The sequence below is a fragment of the Garra rufa genome, chromosome 11 (assembly GCF_049309525.1).
Source record: "Garra rufa chromosome 11, GarRuf1.0, whole genome shotgun sequence".
Taxonomy (NCBI): domain Eukaryota; kingdom Metazoa; phylum Chordata; class Actinopteri; order Cypriniformes; family Cyprinidae; genus Garra; species Garra rufa.
The window spans coordinates 28,777,767-28,797,440 of NC_133371.1; the positions used below are offsets into that span (position 1 = coordinate 28,777,767).

At 36.3% G+C, this 19,674-nt stretch overlaps 1 protein-coding gene across 2 annotated transcripts in view; it reads right to left on the reverse strand.

The window, feature by feature from the left end:
- Positions 1-19,674, reverse strand: part of bcar1 (BCAR1 scaffold protein, Cas family member) — a 118,419-nt gene that overhangs the window by 54,829 nt on the left and 43,916 nt on the right. The window contains exon 1 of one of the 2 annotated variants that reach the window (XM_073850388.1): positions 2,487-2,706. The exons of the other annotated variant lie outside the window; for it this stretch is intronic. Within the exon in view, the coding sequence (XP_073706489.1) occupies positions 2,487-2,498 (12 nt within the window). The 5' untranslated portion in view covers positions 2,499-2,706. Of the gene's footprint in view, positions 1-2,486; positions 2,707-19,674 lie in introns of those variants that run through there. 2 annotated transcript variants of the gene reach the window in all.

The window sequence follows — 19,674 nt, forward strand, 5'->3', positions numbered from 1 at the left end:
ATTACTCAAGCTTTGTTACAAGAGACACACTGAATCATATTCACTTTATAACTCTGGCGGCTAAACAATATCTGTTGTCCATGTTCAATGAGATGAAGGACAGGGCTGTGAAAAGACCCATAGGAAAGAATGATCACAAATGAGTTCTTTTAAATTTCTCAATTGTATCTCTTAGACATAAGGTTAAACCCAGCTGGAATATAAAGCCTTAAACCAACATGAACTGATTTGCTGATCTTTGCTAGTCCCAATTAGGTGGCCTTAGGGTGGTTTTGCGCACTTTTCTAGCTTATAAACCAACTTAAACCAGATAATACCAGCCTAAACCAGCTGAGACAAGCAAACAATCTTAGGTTGGTTTTAACTGGATCTTCTTTATAAGGGAGAGCAAATATTTTCTCCTGAGAACCCCTGAAATGATCAAAACTCCTCAGATTAGGAAACTGGAATAAAATATTTCTCATCAAATTCTTCCTTGTCCAAATTATTAAAGGGTTAGTTTACTTCCAGAAAAAAAAAGAAAATCCTGGTAATTTACTCAGCCCATGCCATTCAAGATATTCATGTCTTTCTTTCTTCAGTTGAACAGAAATGAAGGTTTTTGAGGAAAACATTCCACTATTTTCTCCATATAGTGGACTTCAATGGAGATCAACGGGTTGAAGGTCCAAATTGCAGTTTCAAAGCAAGGCCTCTAAAGATCCAAGCCGTGGAATAAGTGTCTTATCTAGTGAAACGATGGCCATTTTATTAAAAAAAAAAAAAAAATGTATACACTTTTTAACCCCAAATGGTCATCTGGCACTAGCTTGACTTTACATTACATTGTCAAATTGGAAAGGTCATAGATAAGACCCTTTATTCATTGGATGGGATCATGTAGAGCAATTTGAAGCTGCAATTTGGACCTTCAACCTGCTGATTCCAATTGAAGTCCACCTTATGGAGAAAAATCCTGGAATGTTTTCCTCAAAAACCTTGATATCTTTTCAACTAAAGAAAGACAAGAACATCTTGGATGACCTGGGGGTGAGTTTAAGAAACTGGCCCTTAAAGAGTTAAACACAGCCAAACTTGTATAGTCAACAGTTTTAGAGGAATCAGTCACTTATTTTTTAAACATTAGTCTAAAACATTCTCCTATTGTTTAAAGGTTACACCTGCCGACCTTTTTTGTTCTTATCCCACCTTGGTTAAACACCTGAATCACTTATGGACCACATTTGAATTTGTTCTCAGATCAGCGCAAGTTCTACACAGCTTGATCCTGACATCCATGTGCGCATGATTATGAGAATAATGAGGATGAGGAGCAGGTCCCTTCCGTCAGAAGAACCCCCATGAGAGGGTGTAGGGGGGTTTAGGTCAGCGATGGGGAATTCCTCCCTCCTAAACTCAAGAGCTGGTGAAAAGAGGGTGAGTCAGGATTGAGTCAGAGAGGCGATGCAGGGGGGAGATGGACTCAGGTTACTCAGCTGTCCTTTAAGAAGGGGTCTTTCTCTTATTTAAAGATCCCTAACACAACATGACTCAACATTCTTAACTTAGCATCTGATTCAGCCTGGTTACCTCAACTCAAGAGTGATCTCAAAAAGTCAACAGCCCACACACAAGTGTACATAACTCCCCTTCTTCATCACAGATCACCTCAGGAGGAACCAATATAGAGTACTGCGTCTGGTTTCAACAGACTTGAGCCTTGAAACGGAAACCCAGTCATCATTTGTTTTCAATGTACATTCTGTTATTTAGTACACTAATAATTGACAATAACCATTTCAAGGTCCATTTCTATGGCCGGGGAATATCCCAGCCTCTGCAGGGGGTGAATCTCAGCGTCCAAATTCCTCACGGACGGAAATACAGTACAGCTCAACTCTCACGTCCAAATACCAAAGCTTTGTGTCATTTCTAAACTCTTACAAGCTGAACAAGCGCCAACAGTTTCAAACAATGGCAAGGAACGGATGCTTGGGCCCGTCACTTCACGCTGTTCTTCTCTCCTTCTCGTTTTTCTCTCTCCCTCCTTCTTTCCCCTGCTCCTTTCCATAAAACCTTAATCTTTCAGCTTTCTCCTGAGTCAGCAGAGAAGCTCACAGCGGCAGGGCTCCTTTTCCTTCCACTCTTTCCCCCTTACGCCTGCTTTCTCACACTCTCTACTAAGCTTTCAAAACTCCTTGAGAAAAGCCATTTTTAACAACCTCAGACTACGCAGATATATTCCACTGGCTTCTGTGTTAACAATTATTACTGCTTCTTTTTGAAGCCTTTTAAGCTTCTAGTCAACTTGTTCTGATTTGTTGCTGTCATAAACAACTTAAAGTTATACAAGTTTTAACTAAGAACTAAGAAAAAACATGGCAAGTGTGTCTCATCTGTCCACTAAGACTAAACTTCACCATCCACTATATATATATTACCCGAGGGCATTTAGCATAACCAACTTAAACCGTTCACACAACAATAAGAACAGCAAACACACTCACCAGATAATTCATTTTCAGCCCCGCTGTGTGAGTCTCTGGGACTCCAGACAGCACTCAACTGCCTGAGATTTGACCCCCGATGAAAAATCCCTCGGACCGTCCAGCTCTTTGTCAAACCTATCCGCGTCTCCGTCGGGCAGAAAGTCCGGGCAGCTCCTAACACATACTCCAATTCCGTGATGTCAGAGGGCAAGAATGAGACACTTCTCTCTCTTGAACGTGCTCGCTCTCTCTGTGTCCGTCCTGTGCTCTTTCTCTCCCTCCCTCTCCGGCAAAAGGAGGAGGGAAGAATGCATAGGGTAACCTGACACCCTCCCAGTTCCTTCTCAATCCTGACATTCCCTCTCCCTGCCGCCGATTGGCCGAGGACTCTGTTCTTATGTTAATAAGCTTACCCTCTTCCTCCCCCTGCCTGCGAGGAATGTTTAGTGAACCTCTCTGTAGACCTGAGAAAGACACAGACATTGGGTTTTTTGGCCATCCGCTGTACCCCTCACACACAAACACACAGCTTTGTCTAGACCCTTTCCTTTAGCCTCAAACTTTCTGGCTTCCCTCTGCTTGTGCTTTTGTGCTAAAAAGTAAAAAATCCCCTCACACAACCCTTCTTCTTCACTTCAACAGGAGACAAAAAGCTAAACTCCACTGACATTTTGCAGTGTTTTAAAACATTTAACCTCTTTTTTTCAGTATATCTGACCTGAATTATTAAAGTACTATTGATTAGAAAAAGCAAGGACGTTTCATGGACGTTTTATGGATCCTGAGGGGAATAACTGTTATTTATTTAACGTATCACTGAAGCCAAACTCAGTTCCCTGTTATTTTCTGTCTCCGATGGTTAAATTTTCGGAAATTGAGATTTATATGTCATCTGAAAGCTGAATAAATACATTGTTAGGATAGGACAATATTTGGCGGAGATACAGCTATTTGAAAATCTGTGGGTGCAAAAAAATCTAAATATTGAGAAAATCGCCTTTTAAGTTGTCCAAATTAAGTTCTCAGCAATGCATATTACTAATAAAAATTACGTTCTGATATATTTACAAAAAATCTTCATGGAACATGATCTTTACTTATTATCCTAATCATTTATGGCATAAAAGAAAAATTGATCATTTTGACCCATACAGTGTATTGTTGGTTATAGCTACAAATTTACCCATGTTACTTACGAATGGTTTTGTGGTCCAATGTCACAATTTAAGTATTTATGCAGTACAAACTATTATGGAAGAACAGTTAAGCAAATAAACTGGACAATATTTCAAATAATAAACAAAAGCAAAACACGTGAAGCTAAAAGATAATCCAGAGACATTTAAATAATGACTGTTAGATAGGTAAACTAAGCTAATCCGTTCCTGTTTGCTTTTGTCTTCGCAATTCACCAGAAAGACGAATTTCAAAGCATGACATCATTCTCCAATTCTCCCGTGAGGGAGTGACCAGGTCAGAGGGTCAAATTGGGATCCACATTTAAATCAATGTGGTAAATAGGCAAAAGCTGCAGGTCCTAATGGACTGTCTCCTGCGATTTACAGATATAGAAAAGTCAGTCCTCAGATGAGCGCAAGGCATAAACTCACTATTTCTACAGTCTCTAAAATCTGGAATGTAAGAGAGGTCACCAAAGAGAGGCAAACTGTCCTCAAACCATGACACTGTCGTTTGGGCTGGTGCTGAGGTCAGGAGAAAGGTCAGTCAGGTAGGAGACAGCAGGCCTCCAGCATTTTGGAGCAGCATTCCAGAACCTGATCTGCCCTGCCAGAAAATATTCTCTTATTTTGAGCTGAAGCCAATTTTGTAATATCACTTGATGATAGATGGTTTAATAGATGACCAGTTACCATTTCAATTTAGGTATATGATTAAAAAATAAAGTGTGTCTTAATCCGCTGACTAACCTGTTGAAAAAAAAAACAGCATATGGTTAAGTATGTTTTGAAGCATGGCAGCTGGTTTAAGTTGGTCCTTAATTGGTCCTGAGCTGGTTACAAGCTGGTCCTGAGCTCATGACCAGCTAAGAACCAACTAAGTACAAGCTTAAATGGTTAGTTCATCCAAAAATGAAAATTCTGTAAATAATTACTCACCCTCATGTCGTTTCAATGAGTAAGACCTTTGTCCATTTTCGGAACACAAATTAGGATATTTTGGACAAAATCTAAGAGTTCAAAAATTACGGTTAACCACTGATGTCACATGGATTATTCTACAGATGTCCTTGCTACGTTTCTGGACCTGGGAACATTTTAGTTGTGTTGCTGTCTATGCAGGGTCAATCAGCTGAAAGATATAAAAAATATCCAAATTTGTGTTCCGAAGATGATTGAAGGTCTTACAGGTTTGGAACGTCATGAGGGTGAGTAATTAATGACAGAATTTTAATTTTTGGGTGAACTATCCCTTTAAACCAGCTCAAACCAGCTACCATGTTTCAAAACTTAATACTTAAATACCCAACCAGCATATGCTGTTTTTTTTCAGCAGGGCAGTTCTGTAGTAAAGCGATAGTTCCCATACCTTTATGGTTTTCTTTCTTCTGCGGAACATAAAAGAAGGTATTTTGTAAAATGACTCAATGTTTTCTGGTCTAAGTGTTTAGCCACCCCCCCTCCTCCCCCCAAAAAAAGAATGGCATACAGGTTTGGAATATTATCAATAAATTATGAAAATATTTTCATTTTTGGGTTAATTATTCTTAAAGTCCACTAGCCAGGCTATGAGACATCATTCAACCTGATCTCATAAGGAAAACGTACCTGTGGGAAAGACGTGAAAAATATACCGCCATGTACGTTTCGTGACATATTCAATGTGAAATGTCCACTTCGAGTTGCACTAAAAGAGTGTTCTTAATTTTTTAAATGTTCTTCAAAATGGTTCTTTTAATAACCGTTTACTGAAAGCTTCTTTGGGGAACCAATAATAGTTCTTCCATGGCATTACTGCAAAAACATCCCTTTGGAGCCTTTATATTTAAGAGTGTACCATTCAAAAGTTTAGGGTCAGTAACATTTTAAAATACTTTGAAAGAAGTCTCTGATCTTACAATGCACTCTTTTGAATAAAAAAAAAATAGTAAAATTAGTGCATTTTTAACATAATACTTTTTTCAGTGTAACATTATAAATATCACTTTTGATCAATTCCAGTCAGACTTCCGGTCTCATCCATGCCCACCTGTTTTTAGCTGTACAAAACTGATTCTGCAAATTGGTGTGTCTTACAATTTTGTTTTAATGTGTTATTTTAATTATGAGCATGCTGGTTTGTAGAGCACAATTTTACCATTTACTGCACACTGTTATTCTTCTCGTCATTTCCCTATAACAGGTAATAAACTGGTGGATAGATGAATAAACATTCGTATAAAAATCTAAAAAATGTGGTTATGCATACAGTGTCTTGCTTAAAAATGAAAAGAAAATGCATTATGTCACAAGTAATTTGTCATCAGTCTCTCAATGTTTAGTGGTTCAAAGCCTTTTCCAGCACTCAAATGCATGCTCACAATATACCGAGGACCAGAGCGGGAATTGAGACACAGCCCTCAATACCTGAGTGACTACAATCCCCTGAAGTCCATGAATGTGGGGCCATGAATTACACAGTACAACTGGTGTCAAATCAGCAAGATTCCCCCTAATTGAAAGTGCAGTAGGAATTTCAAGCCCTTATCTTCACGCAGTGGCTGTCTTCTCAGGCCACGAGGTGCCGTGTCTGGTCTCCATGACAATTGAGCGGCACTTCATCTCGCAGTACGGGGCGGCTGCTACGCAAGATGGATTTCGATGGTTGAGACGACATTCTCCCTTTCTAATATTCTCTGGGACATTTGTTATTTATTTCCGTCAGCTAAGCCTGAGTGACATCAGAGCTGTCATTGAAATTAGCAAGTGTGCAAGGATTTTGTCACCATAGAGATTAGGCTATCACATCAGACATCATTTCAATTAGCGCCCCACCTCCTCTTGCTCTCAGCTAATAAGCCCCCTTCCGTCAGCGCCCACTAATCACAATCCTGTTATATATCGGAAAGAGGCGGGTGTTGGGCAGCGCTTGTCTAGAGGTGAGAGGTCTAACTACATGTCACAAAACACTAGAGGGGTGAAAATGTGACAATCTTTGCTGTTTAGCAGACAGCTAAATCGTTTTGTATAAAATATTCAATGACTAGAATATGTGTGACGTCCGCTGTACCTTAGCCTCTTTTGGAGAGCATTCATGGCTCAGTGAGTGTGGGACAGTAGGTTCATTGTGTCCGAGCGGCCCGGTCTCGGTTTGGTCAGGCTGTCACACCTACGCACAATGTTGTTCAGCTGGCAGCGTTTCGGCCGTGGAACCGCGACCGCTGCCCAGTGGCCTCTGTAACCCCCCGCATGCCACACGTGTCATGAGATTCAGGGCAATCCAACAAGAAAGGCTCAGCCAAGTCGGATAGGACCCGGGCCACCCCAGAACAGACCAAGCATTTAGGGCTACAGATGTGGGTCAGATAATGTGAACATGGAAATCCCATTTCCCTCTGAATCAAGGTAATGTTTCTATTTTTTTCTTTTCTCTAACTCTCTGAACCGTTCCAAGAAGTAAAACATCTCCGGTAGGACTTTTCTACATCAGTCCTCTAAATTCCAGAAGAATCTGCTGGAAAATTCTGGTGGGAAGGTGAACAACAGGATGATTTATTTAATACAGCCAAGCTTCAAGAATTGAGCAGAATTTCAAACACTAGGCACAGTTTATTACAGTATCTTAGTTTTATATTTACTTTTTTGCATTATTTATTTTGTCCTTGATTAAAGTAGTACATTTTTAAAGTATTAAAGTAAAATTGTGTCTGATATTTAAGCCTTTAATTAGTTATTGACAAGATTGATGAATGGCTGATAAATTGTATACCATTGAAAAAATAACTAAAAACTAGGGCTGGGTAAAAAATATTGATTTCTCAATTTTAAGAAATCTTATCTATTCTTAAATCCCAAGAAATCTATTAGCCTAGCCTGTTTTCAGTTATAGACTGGTACATCGTACCACACTTCTATCTAATAAATCGCAATAAGCTTTGTGCTTTGTTACTTCTGATATGAAACAAAGTCTCAGAAGTCAAATTCTGTCCATTTTATTACAGTATTCAAACAATAAATGGCGTTTCAGAGCTGTTTAATTTGGAGTGACAGATGGCTGTAGCGCCTCAGTGTGTTAAGCACACGTAAACTGATCATCTCCTCCGCTTTATTACCAGTTATAGCACAAAATAAACATAAATGAACATCCGAAGGTATGTTAAAAGAAAGTGTATTTACTGAAATCCGTATCCTGTCTCATGCAATCTCTTAAACACAACGTCAATATAACAGCTTGTAAACAATGTGACATAACGTCACATTTACCTCAGAAAAAAACGTATTCATGACCATAAACTCTTTAGTCAACTAGAAAAATGAACTCTAGAGAGGAGCATTTTGCTAAATATATGCAGCATATAACATTGCAGCATTCATTATCATTTTTACTATTCTCCAATGTTTCATTTATGTTTGGATAAATCGGTCAAGTTTTTATCACAGCCACCATTCAAATGTTTATATTTCAAAAAACGAATTGGAGTAGAAATATTTTTTTTATGTAATTGTAACTTTATTACTATAAAAAACTTAATTCAGTGTAATTTAAGCGTTTGTATACAAATCAGTTCATTTTAACCTTCAATATTATAGTAATGTAGTATCGACTGATTTTCATGTATATTTTACAGCATTAGTTGAGAGTTTTCTTTTTCATCGAGAAAGTTTGGTATGTAAGTACCTGATATATATATAAAAAATTATCTATACTGAATCTAATCAAATCAGGGATCAAACTGAATCACAAGCTAGTGAATCAGAAGCATGTAAATACGGGAAAAAAAAATACTGTCCAATAACTGACATGATACTGATATATTGTGCAACCCTATTTTAACAGATTTATTTTTATGTTTTATGTCCTATAAAACACCTATGACAAACATAAAGCACCTATGCTCCAAAAGCATTTGTTTAAAACCAACATGATCTCATGACAAAAACGTACCTGTGACGCGAAATACGTACCAATAACCAATCACTGCACTTTCCAACAGAAATAAACACAGAGGCAGTAAAACAGCAAGCACTTGTAATCTTTTTCGTACACAGTTATGATTACAGCTCCATATGTTACGCTTTCCGGACGTAACAAGCTTGCTCGGTAGCTCAGCCGACAAGGAATTGGACGTAGGATGCGGAATCCTTGGATACGAAAACATGACTCACGATGAAAGAGCTAAAAGACAAGAGATCGAAAAACAAGCTAAAATGGCATGCTTGCGATTGCGTTTTTACGTCGTATTCACTTTTGTTCATACTATCGGGTAGGTTTAGGTGTGGTGCAGATGGTACGTTATTTTAAAACATCACTGAGCATTAGAGTTATAACACCACTCAACGGACATTTCAAGTCAGAACTGCGGTGACACGTACAAAACCAGCGTCACATAAAACGTACTATATGTACACTCATCTGTTCAGGGGGAAAAAACAAACACTAATTTAGGTACATATTTTGCGTCTTGCAAAAAAGTTCCCACAGGTATGTTTTCGTCATTAGATCAGGTTGCTTAAAACAGTTGAAAATTTTAGGAAATTAAAAATAGGAAGGTGTTTTCTTCAAAAGTTCAAAAGTTTCAGATTCTCAAATCAACAAGTGCTGCTTCCCTTCTTCTATATTTCTGAACCCACAATATCACATGACATTTGAACTGGCTAGATTGACTTGAGCACATCTGAGCTCATCTTTATGACTTGTTATGATGGATGCATTGAAAAGCCTGGCTAAAATAAATCCCAAGATCACTGTCAAAGTCAAAAGAAACACTCAAAGCATTTCCTGTGTCTGAATGAGCGCTGTATTGGGAGCTTAATTCTTTAGTGCCACATCATCAAGAATTACTAATGCAGCTCCTGAAAACAACAGCATCCTGCCCATGATGCACTGCTCCAGTCTCTGCTCCGAGAAAAAACAATGCACATCCTTGTATTGAGACATCCGGCCCCCCAGCCAACAGCAATATTCAAGCAGCTTTGAAGGACAAAGGAATAAAGAGTTCCTTTCTTTGTTGGGACTGTCAGGCCCGCTGCGTAGTCTGTCACCGAGGCCTTTCAACTACTTATGACGAATAAGAGAGAAAATCCTCAGCCACACACTCACGTGAAAGCGCGCACACACACACGGGTCTGTATAAACATATAAACATGTACTAACTACACAAAACAGGACAATCATCTGTCCTACAGGACACTGCAGCAGATGCAGTGACCGGCGGACAGGCAGCTTTCCAAACTCCCCTCTGGAGCGTTTGTGGTCTTCCCTTATCCACAAACAGAGGATAAGCGTCTGTATCTGTACAGAACAGGAAAAAACAAGACCTAGCTCCTACGAAAATCAACCCCAATCTAAATCACAGCCTTATTTTGCACACTTAACACACGGCAGGAGAAACAGGGTTGATCGGACCAAACCGAAATTTAATTTCCATAGATAATTATATTTGTTTATTTTCAGATTTGGGTTCTCATTATTATTTGTCCTCTTATCAGTCATGGTAATACTTTAAGATGATTAAAAACCACAAAGTGAATCAGTCTCCCTCTCTTTTAATCTAAAGTTGCAAGGATGAGACCTATGCCGTGTGCAAAGCAAGCAAAATAAGCACACACACACACACACACACACACACACACAGAGAGAGAACAACATCAGCACTAGACGACTAGCGCACTTTTCTCATCCTCACTGCAATAAAAAGATTAGCATTAATGTGGCAGGAAGTAAATGGCATTATGTAGAGTTGAGCATAATCAGAGAGCGCTGGGGATATTACTATTCCTCACAATCTGTGTGTGTGAGTGTGTGTTTGCTACACACAGTCTCAATAATGCAGAAAGCCTTCCAATCAGCACCTTCTTCTTTACTCTCCCAGCACACACACACACACACACACACACACACACACACACATAAAAGGAGGGGAAAGATGGAGGAGAGCAATAAATGAACCTGGGCATCCCGCTGGTTAATTAGATAGTGCTGATTTGATTTTTCATTTCAATCTGTTTTTTTGATGCTCTCTGGTTTCTGGATCCCATTGGAAAGCGCTCTTTCAACAGAGCTTTATTACCAGGATTGTTAACATTTACAATATCGCTGAAGTGTATACAGTACTTACAGTAAACAACACACACAACACAGAAAAAAAAATCATAGTGTAGTAAACAACGTGATAAGGAAATTAAGAGGGAAAAAGGATGAGGTTATGAAACAAAAGAAAAATGTAAATGATTTTTAAAAATAAAAGAAAAATGTAAATAAAAAAACGTAAATAAAATAAACAAACAATTAAAACAAAATACATAAAATATAGAATAAATATTTAAAATAAATATATTTATAAAATATGAATTTAACATTGAAATATAATCAGTTATAAATCAGCCAATAGAAGAAATGATTAAAAAAAAAAAAAACGCAAAGGAAAAAAGAAAAGATAAATTTAAAAAAATACATAAAATATAAAATAATAATAAAAATAAACATATGTATAAAATGAAAAATAGAAAATATAATCAGTAATAAATTACCCAATAAAATAAAATGTCGATGATTTAAAAAAAATTAAATTTAATAAAATTTAAAATAAATGAGAAATGAAAACATAAATAAAACAAATTACATAAAATATAAAATAAAAATATAAAAAATAAACATATTTATAAAATATACATAAAAAATAATAAAAAAATATAATCAGTAATAAATCACCCAAAAAGAAAAGTAAAAACAAAATGTTGATGATTTTTAAATTTAAAGAAAAAGTAAACGAGAAAAGAAAACGTAAATAAAACAAAATACTTAAAATAAATATAAAAAATAAATATATTTATTAAGTATAAATAAAAAATGAAACACAGAAAATATAATCAGTAATAAATCACCCAATAAAAGAAAAAATTTAAATGTTAATTATTTGAAAAAGAGAAAAGAAAATGTAAATTAGAAAAAAATCCTAAATAAAAGAAATAAAGAAATAAAAACTAAATACCTAAAATACAAAATAAATTGAATAAATATATAAATATATAAAAATATATATTTAATTCAATATACATAAAAAATTAAACAGAAAACATAATCAGTAATAAATCACCCAATAAAAGAAAAGAAAATGTTCATGAAAAAGTAAATGTGACCCTGGACCACAAAAACAGTCATAAGGTTAAATTTTACAAAACTGAGATGTATACATCATATGAAAGTTCAATAAATAAGCTTTCTATTGATATATGGTTTGTTAGGATAGGACAATATTTGGCCGAGATACATCTGTTTGAAAATCTGGAATCTGAGGGTGCAAAAAAATCCAAATACATAGAAAATCACCTTTAAAGTTGTCCAAATTAAGTTCTTAACAATGCATATTACTAATCAAAAATTACATTTTGATACATTTATAATAGGAATTTTACAAAAAATCTTCATGGAACATGATCTTTACTTAATTTCCTAATGATTTTTGGCATAAAAGAAAAATCAATAATTTTGACCCATACTACATATTTTTGGCTATTGCTACAAATATACCCCAGCGACTTAAGACTGGTTTTGTGGTCCAGGGTCACAAATGAGAAAAGAATACTTAAAACAAATAAAGATATAAAAACAAAATACATAAAATATCAAATAAATATTATATATATATATATATATATATATATATATATATATATATATATATATATATATAAAATAAAAATTAAACAGAGAATATAAAATCAGTAATAAAAAAGAAAAAAGAAAAGAAAATGTTAATTATTTAAAAAAGAAGCAAAAGGTAAATGAAAAAAGAAAACATGAATAAAACAAATAAAGAAAAAAAAACATAAAATATAAAATAAATATAAAAAATTAAATATACTTATAAAATATAAATAACAAATATCAGTAATACAATATCATCAGTAATAAATCACCCAAAAAAGAAAAGAAAACGATTTTTAAAAATAAAAGTAGATAAAAAAGAAAAGTAAATACAACAAATAAATACAACAAAATACATGAAATAGTAATAAATCACCCAATAAAAGAAAAGAAAATGATTTTTAAAAATAAAAGAAAAAGTAAATAAAAAAATGTAAATACAAACAAATAAATACAACAAAATACATAAAATATAAAATACATTTTTATAATGTATATATACAGAAAATATAATCAGTAATAAATCACCCAGTAAATTTATAAATGTTCATCACTCATGTCTATTGACATGAAACATCATTAACTGTGTTTCAGAATGTTTAGCATCTTCATTGACTTCTATTGTTTTTCCATGAAGCAAACAGACTAACCCTAACCCGAACCCTTACAAAACTAATTTTAAGAATATAATTTCTTTTGACTCATTTTACCTGTAAGGACATTACCTGAGGGAGTTGTCAGATTTAGCTATACTTAGTCAACTCACACTCACACTCTAATCCATAGATCTAGTGAGAATTGCACCTAGCGAGTGACTAACTTCTTCAACAACTATAAAAAAGAAAGACCATCAGATATGAATGAGCACAGACATGCAAAAACACACAGTGAGACACCAAAGAACTTTGAACAATCCTACAAATCTCCTTCAGACGGACACAGACGGAGCATTAGCCGGCCTCCCCTCCCCCTCTCAGTGGAATGCAGGAATGTGGTGCTAAACCTAGCAGAACGCCACTCTCTCCGACCATCACTTCCAGGAAGCGGACCATTTTTCCCATGGGCTGGGTTTGTCCAAGTAGCCCGTGCTGTTTGAACCCCACCTCATCCATATAACCCAAGTGAACAAGGGTCTCCGCAACAACAGCTTTAATTACGCTCCTCCCGCCAAACGATCCGGCTGGAGAATTGTGAGGTAATACTCTTCCCAGACATTAACACTGTTATTACGCTCTCTTACAAATAGCTTCGGTGTCTGAAAGGTTAATTACGAATCGCTGCGATTTCCCACTTTCAGAAATGTGCTTCCAACAATAAAAAGCGCTGTTGTAATCAGAAAGCGGCAGCTGTTTGAAGCTATCTGTGGGGAATGAGAAACGTTTGATATCAACTCAATTGCCTGATACACTGCTTCATTCGTTTATTTCTAGTCTACTGCATTTCACTGCATGTGCGTGTGTGTGTGTGTGTGTGTGTGTGTGTGTGTGTATGGCCCACGCAGCCAAGATTTCACTCTCTGCCCTTGAAAATGAACAAGTCAGTGTGAGAAACAGAGTCTCTGGGTCCCAGGTGTCTGGATAAGGCAATAAGCGGAGGTCTTGGGGAAGTGTTGAGATAAGACCACCACAGCCAGAGCTGACAGGCCATCAGTAACTGCCATCTAATGTAATCTCATTACCAGTCTCTCCACCGTCCGACTCCTGTCTAATTTCATCTGATTAGTCTTCATGCCACTCTTTACTGTCAAATATAGATGTTCAATGATACACAGCGGTGTATGCGACGTTTGCCAAAAAAGTCATTATATGGAATGTATTTTTAAAAGTTGTAAATACTCTTTCACACTAAAAATGTCTCTATAAGGTTTGAGATGGTGGATGCTGCACTCTGTTATCAGGTTTATGGACTACAGTCATTGGCATTTAACAATACAACATTTTGAAAAATGTTTGCTATAAAATGATGTTATTTCTATTTCTTGTGATGGAGTGAATATGTTATAATATTTATGTAATAATATTTCACAATATTAAATTTTTTCCTGTATTTTTGATCAATTAAAAGCAGCCATGATGAACATAAACTTTAAAAACATTAAAAATCTTACTGATCCCAAACTTTTGAACAGCAGTGTAGCCCTTTATATATAAGATTTTTAAATGTTTTTAAAAGAAGTTTCCATGGCTAATCAAAAACAAAGTAATAATGTGAAATATTAATACAATTTAAAATAAATGTTTTGCATTATAATATATTCTAAAATGTAATTTATTTTTGTGATGCAAAGCTGAATTCTCAGCAACTAGTCCTCAGTGTCACATGATCCTTCTAAAATCATTCTAATATGATTTCTAATATTTTTATTAGCATTCTTTCATGAACAGAAAGTTTAAATAAACAGCATTTATTTAAAACAAATATCTTTTTCAAAATTAAAAATGTCTTTAATGTCACTTTGAATCAATTTAATACATCCTTGCTGAATAAAATACACATTTCCTTCAAAACAAATCGTTTTTAACCCCAAACCTTTAAACACTTCATCAAATATTGTGGACAAAAAAAAAAAGAAGTCTGTGCATGAAAGACTCATTCAAATGTATCCTTAAAAGACGGCTTGACATGCTGAAACAACTGATGGCTGAGCGAAACCACAGCAGCAAATAACTAATAATGAAAATAGCTTGAGATGAAGGGGGAAAGGTCAGAGTTCAATTATGAGGTCTGAAATGCAGTCTCTGGTTTCTTTCAACTCCAAGTTCTGCAGTCGCCTCCATTCCACACACTGATACATTCTCTCAAATCCTCAGCCTTTTTACAATCTACATCACACAATGAGAAAAGCCATTACTATCAAGTATTTATAGTCAAAGATATCAGCCAAATAATTAAAATAACTCATGTGTGCATCTCATTTACTAAAATTAAGATGTATAAGCCTATATAATACACACTGGCATAATATCAGCCATGAGCCACTCTAGTTATTACTAGCATAAGAACCAGTGAAAAACATACACTAGTAATTTATACTGGTAATTTATTCAAAGCCACTTACACAAATGGGCAATTCCTATGGAGCAACCTGTGATTAAGTGTTTCAAGCTCACAATAGTAGCTCATAGATCGCCCATATTGCAGAGTTTAGACCTGCAACCTTTTTGTTATCAACCATTACATCACACCACCCATAACTTAAGGTAAGTAGACACTGATGAGATTCCAGGGAGAAACTCAGTGTGTTTAAAACAGATTATAAAAGTGTTTCTTGCATCAAACAGCATCAGACAGCGGCATCATGTAATACATGGACAGTTATGTCAGTCGTGCTGCAGTGCAGTGGTGCTTATAGAGTTCAGGCGGGTCAGATTAAATTATTAACTCCACTGACCTACAGATAAACATCACATTGATCTGTGTAAGAGACCGGAGAGTGGGGATTGGTCTCTCCACCACAGCATATAATCTAACACACCTCATTTAGCCCACTGGAGGAGAGGGCAAACGCTCACAGAGACGGAAAGATTTTTTGAGACACCGTGATGTCTGGGTCTCAAGGGTTGAGGTGTTGTCGGTGGGTTAGGGCAGTGCCAGGGTCGGCTGTTCTGACCTCTCCTCCCAGCCAGCCACTGGCGGCAAATCCATTACCCCGGCTGAAGTACAGTGCAGTGTGGGGTCACTGACCCCTCTGCACGCTGGTGAAATACAACACCCATTTATCAAGGGGTCTGGAATGCAGCTGAGAAATTAGAGGGGGACAGTGGGTGACGGGCCAAAGCCAAATATCCCCCAAATACCAGGCATTTAACAGCCCAGAAAGCAATTTTGCACGGGAGAAAGAAAACTGGTGGATGACAGAGTTCTCTCTTGTTCTCCGATGATGACATCGTTGGGCAGTGGGGTCAGGGGTCACACAGCGCTCTGCAGTATGTTCGAGTTGACTAAGTGACAGCGTACTAGACACATCTATGCAATGTTTCATAACCATTTTTGTCTTATGTATTCCAACAGCCCTTCCAGTAAGCTCAAGAACCACTTTAGTCACATATCGGCAGGGTTCTTACAGATACTGTAAAATAGAATTCCAGGACTTTCATGGACTTTTCGAGCACTATTTTATTTTCAAGGACTTCAGTCAGAGATTTCACCTATCAAGCAATTTCTTCTCTTTTAAATTCTAAAAAAAGATAATTATAGATAAAAAATATATATACTAATAAAACAAAATGGTAAAAATAAAGTTAGGAACATTACTACTAAGTATACTACACTTTTACTATAGTGAAACTACAATTGATTTTATTAAGGGATTTGTATTTGTGTATATCTTTTTTTTATTTTTGTTTTTTTTATAACTGTACTGCCTTAATTTTGATGTTTTCTAATGTTTAATATAAAATATCAGAAAAAAAGATTTGCAAAACCGCTCTGAAATCCTGATCTGAAATGAATAATCGGCATTCGCATGTCAAAGTCATAAACTGAATCAAATGATTCGCGAACCTTCTCCAAAGTTCTAATCTAAATCTAGGGCTGCAACTAACGATTATTTTAATAATCGATTAATCTGTCGATTATTTTGTCGATTAATCGATTAATCGGATAAAAAAACAAGGGATTTACAACCCTTTATTCAAAAACAGAACTAAAATCTTTAGAAAGTGCACGAACATGTTGCTCCTTGAACTGTTATAATAATAATAATAAAATAAAAATGGACTAACACAAAAAACATACACATGTATGCTTTACATCTGCCAAATATATAGACTAAATAAACTAAAAATACTATCCGTCAAGACAGCGGCTTGCTGTGGTGTACATGCTGCATTTCCCATCAAGAAGCCTCTCAAATTAAATTCCTCAGTGCGCATTAAAAAAGTCATGTGACTTTGCACGCTGGAACGGGATAACTTGACTAACTTTCTGCTACATTCATTCTGCCATGGCGGTGTTTAGTGTCCTGCCATCAGCAGCGACCAGCTGGAAGAGTTCCGCATTCAAATGCACGCAAAACTGGCCTCAAAGCCCCAGCAAAAGTAATTACCATGAATGTGTCAAGGCAAAAATTAAGAAAATATTCGAATTACTTATTAATAAACTAGTATTTTCTGATTCAGTGTTGCAAAGATGAAATTGACGATCCTGCCATCTGCTCATTAATGCCTAATGCATCTTTATGGATAAGCTAATGAAAGAGTTTTGTTTTCGATTTTAATTATTTCGTTTTATAGTAAAATAATAATTTAAAGCTTTCTATAGATATTGTGTTTGTGAGGCAATTACCTGGGTTTCGGTTAATTATTGTGAAGCGCTCCTGTTTAAACCAAAGATATCAAGCATATTCTGTTTGTTTTCTTTAAGAGCACATTTTGTTGATACTGTGAGTACACACAAACTAAGGTAGACCCTTTACAGTTCCGGCCCGGGTGGTAAATTACTCTTACCTTTATGAGCAAAAAAGAAATTCCACATTGCACTGGCGTCTCCATGCCCTGCAGAGCGCGCTTCTCTCCGCACAAACTTTGGATTTATATTGATTGAATAATTAAACTAATATTGTGATATGTTTTACGTTTTTTTATCAATGGATTTTAATTTAAATCGCGATGAATTAAGCAGGCTTTTGATCTGTCTGCCGCTGTTTGCTAGGTATAACTTTAAAAAACAAAAACTTGAATTTAACAAACAAAAAGTGTTCCAAATCTCTAAATTAACTTTATAAACTAAAGGAACGAAAATAAATGTAATCACTTTGCTATTAAAATCAGCAGCTGTGTAATGAGGAAGAGAAAGAGAAAAAAAGACAGTCGGACTGGAAATTCAGTCGGCCAAAAATTGATGAGCTGTTGGACATTTTTACAAGGAATGTTTGTTTAATAACCTATATAATATTCTTAGGCTACTTTCTTAATTAAATATATTATTTCTTTGATTTATTTTAGCGTTTTTAGGCTGCTTGTTAGCTGACTGAAGTGTAGGCTATATATAAAAAAACAACGTGCCACCGTCACAGCCCTATTCAAAACTGAGACGATTTCACCTCAGCAGAGCTCCTCTTTCTCCTTACGGTTGTGGTATGTTTTCGACACATAGACAGACAGTGTTACAAAAACTATAGAAGTAGTTTTCTCCATCTCCACTATCCAACGACCCGTACAGCAGCTGTTTTGCGATCGAGCATTGGCTGCTGTGAAAGTACGCTAGCCAAAGTAGGCTTAAATATCAAACATGTTTGATATAAATCGGGGCAGCATATATATATAATGTAGAAACGGTGCTTTATGCTCAAATGTTCCAGTCTTGCGCATAAGTTAAATTCGCATCTTTGGATGGAAACACAGCTTATGAGGTGCCGAACTCTGCTGGCATCAGTGCGGGAGAGAGACCGAATGTGTCCACTCCGCTCTGCGCTCAATTTTTTTTAAATATATATAATAACAACCAAATGTCTCTGCGTCGCGCGACACAACGAATCGATTATGAAATTCGTTGCCAACGCTTTTAGTAATCGATTTTTATCGATTTTATCGATTCGTTGTTGCAGCCCTATCTAAATCGAATGATTTGCATATTGCGAATCATTTGATTTGAATCATTCAATTGCGAAATGATTCACAAACCTGTTCCGATCTAAATCAAATGATTTGCGATACATGCTCTGAAGTCCCGATCGCCATCAAATTGCGATACGCTAAGATCAGATCTAAATCTAATCATTTGCGTTACACAATTTAAAGTCCTGATCTGAAACAAATGATTCGCAAAACTAATTCGTTTAACTGATTCAGAGTTTTGAAAAGAATCAATTAGAGCGGATCCAGCATAAATGACTCAATTGAATTGGTTCATCTATTCCTCTTTTCCTCTTTAGCCATGTTTTAGTCTCAGCCTCAGACGTCACGTCCACGGAACATTGGCTAAACGTCTGATGCATATGGTACGCTTAACTGGAAACACTTCAGGAATGTCGAAGTCGTCATCTGATTAGTTGAATTTGACCGGATTTCCGGAAGACGCGAATGTCGCGTTTATTTTCGGTCCGCCGGGAAACAAAGCGCAGACTGATTTACTCTGTGTTTTGCTAAAATGTGCTTATGCAGACGCCATTGTTGTTATACACATATGCAACGTTCGCAAACAAATTACTGACTTACTGCTTGTTCTCCCTCTTCTTCGTTATCTTCAATGCTGGTTATTTCAATGACTGACTTGTTGCACGCCAGTCTGCTGTTGTGGGGGCATTTCCACACCCTGAAACGTGACGCTGAACGAAACGAACTGTGATTGGTTGTTTGACATGTCGATCAAACGTCTTATGGGCGGGACTTGGCTAATGAAAGCTGCCATGAGTTCCAGACCTTCAGCCGTCAGTCTGAAGGTCTGGCTACGCGAGACTAGC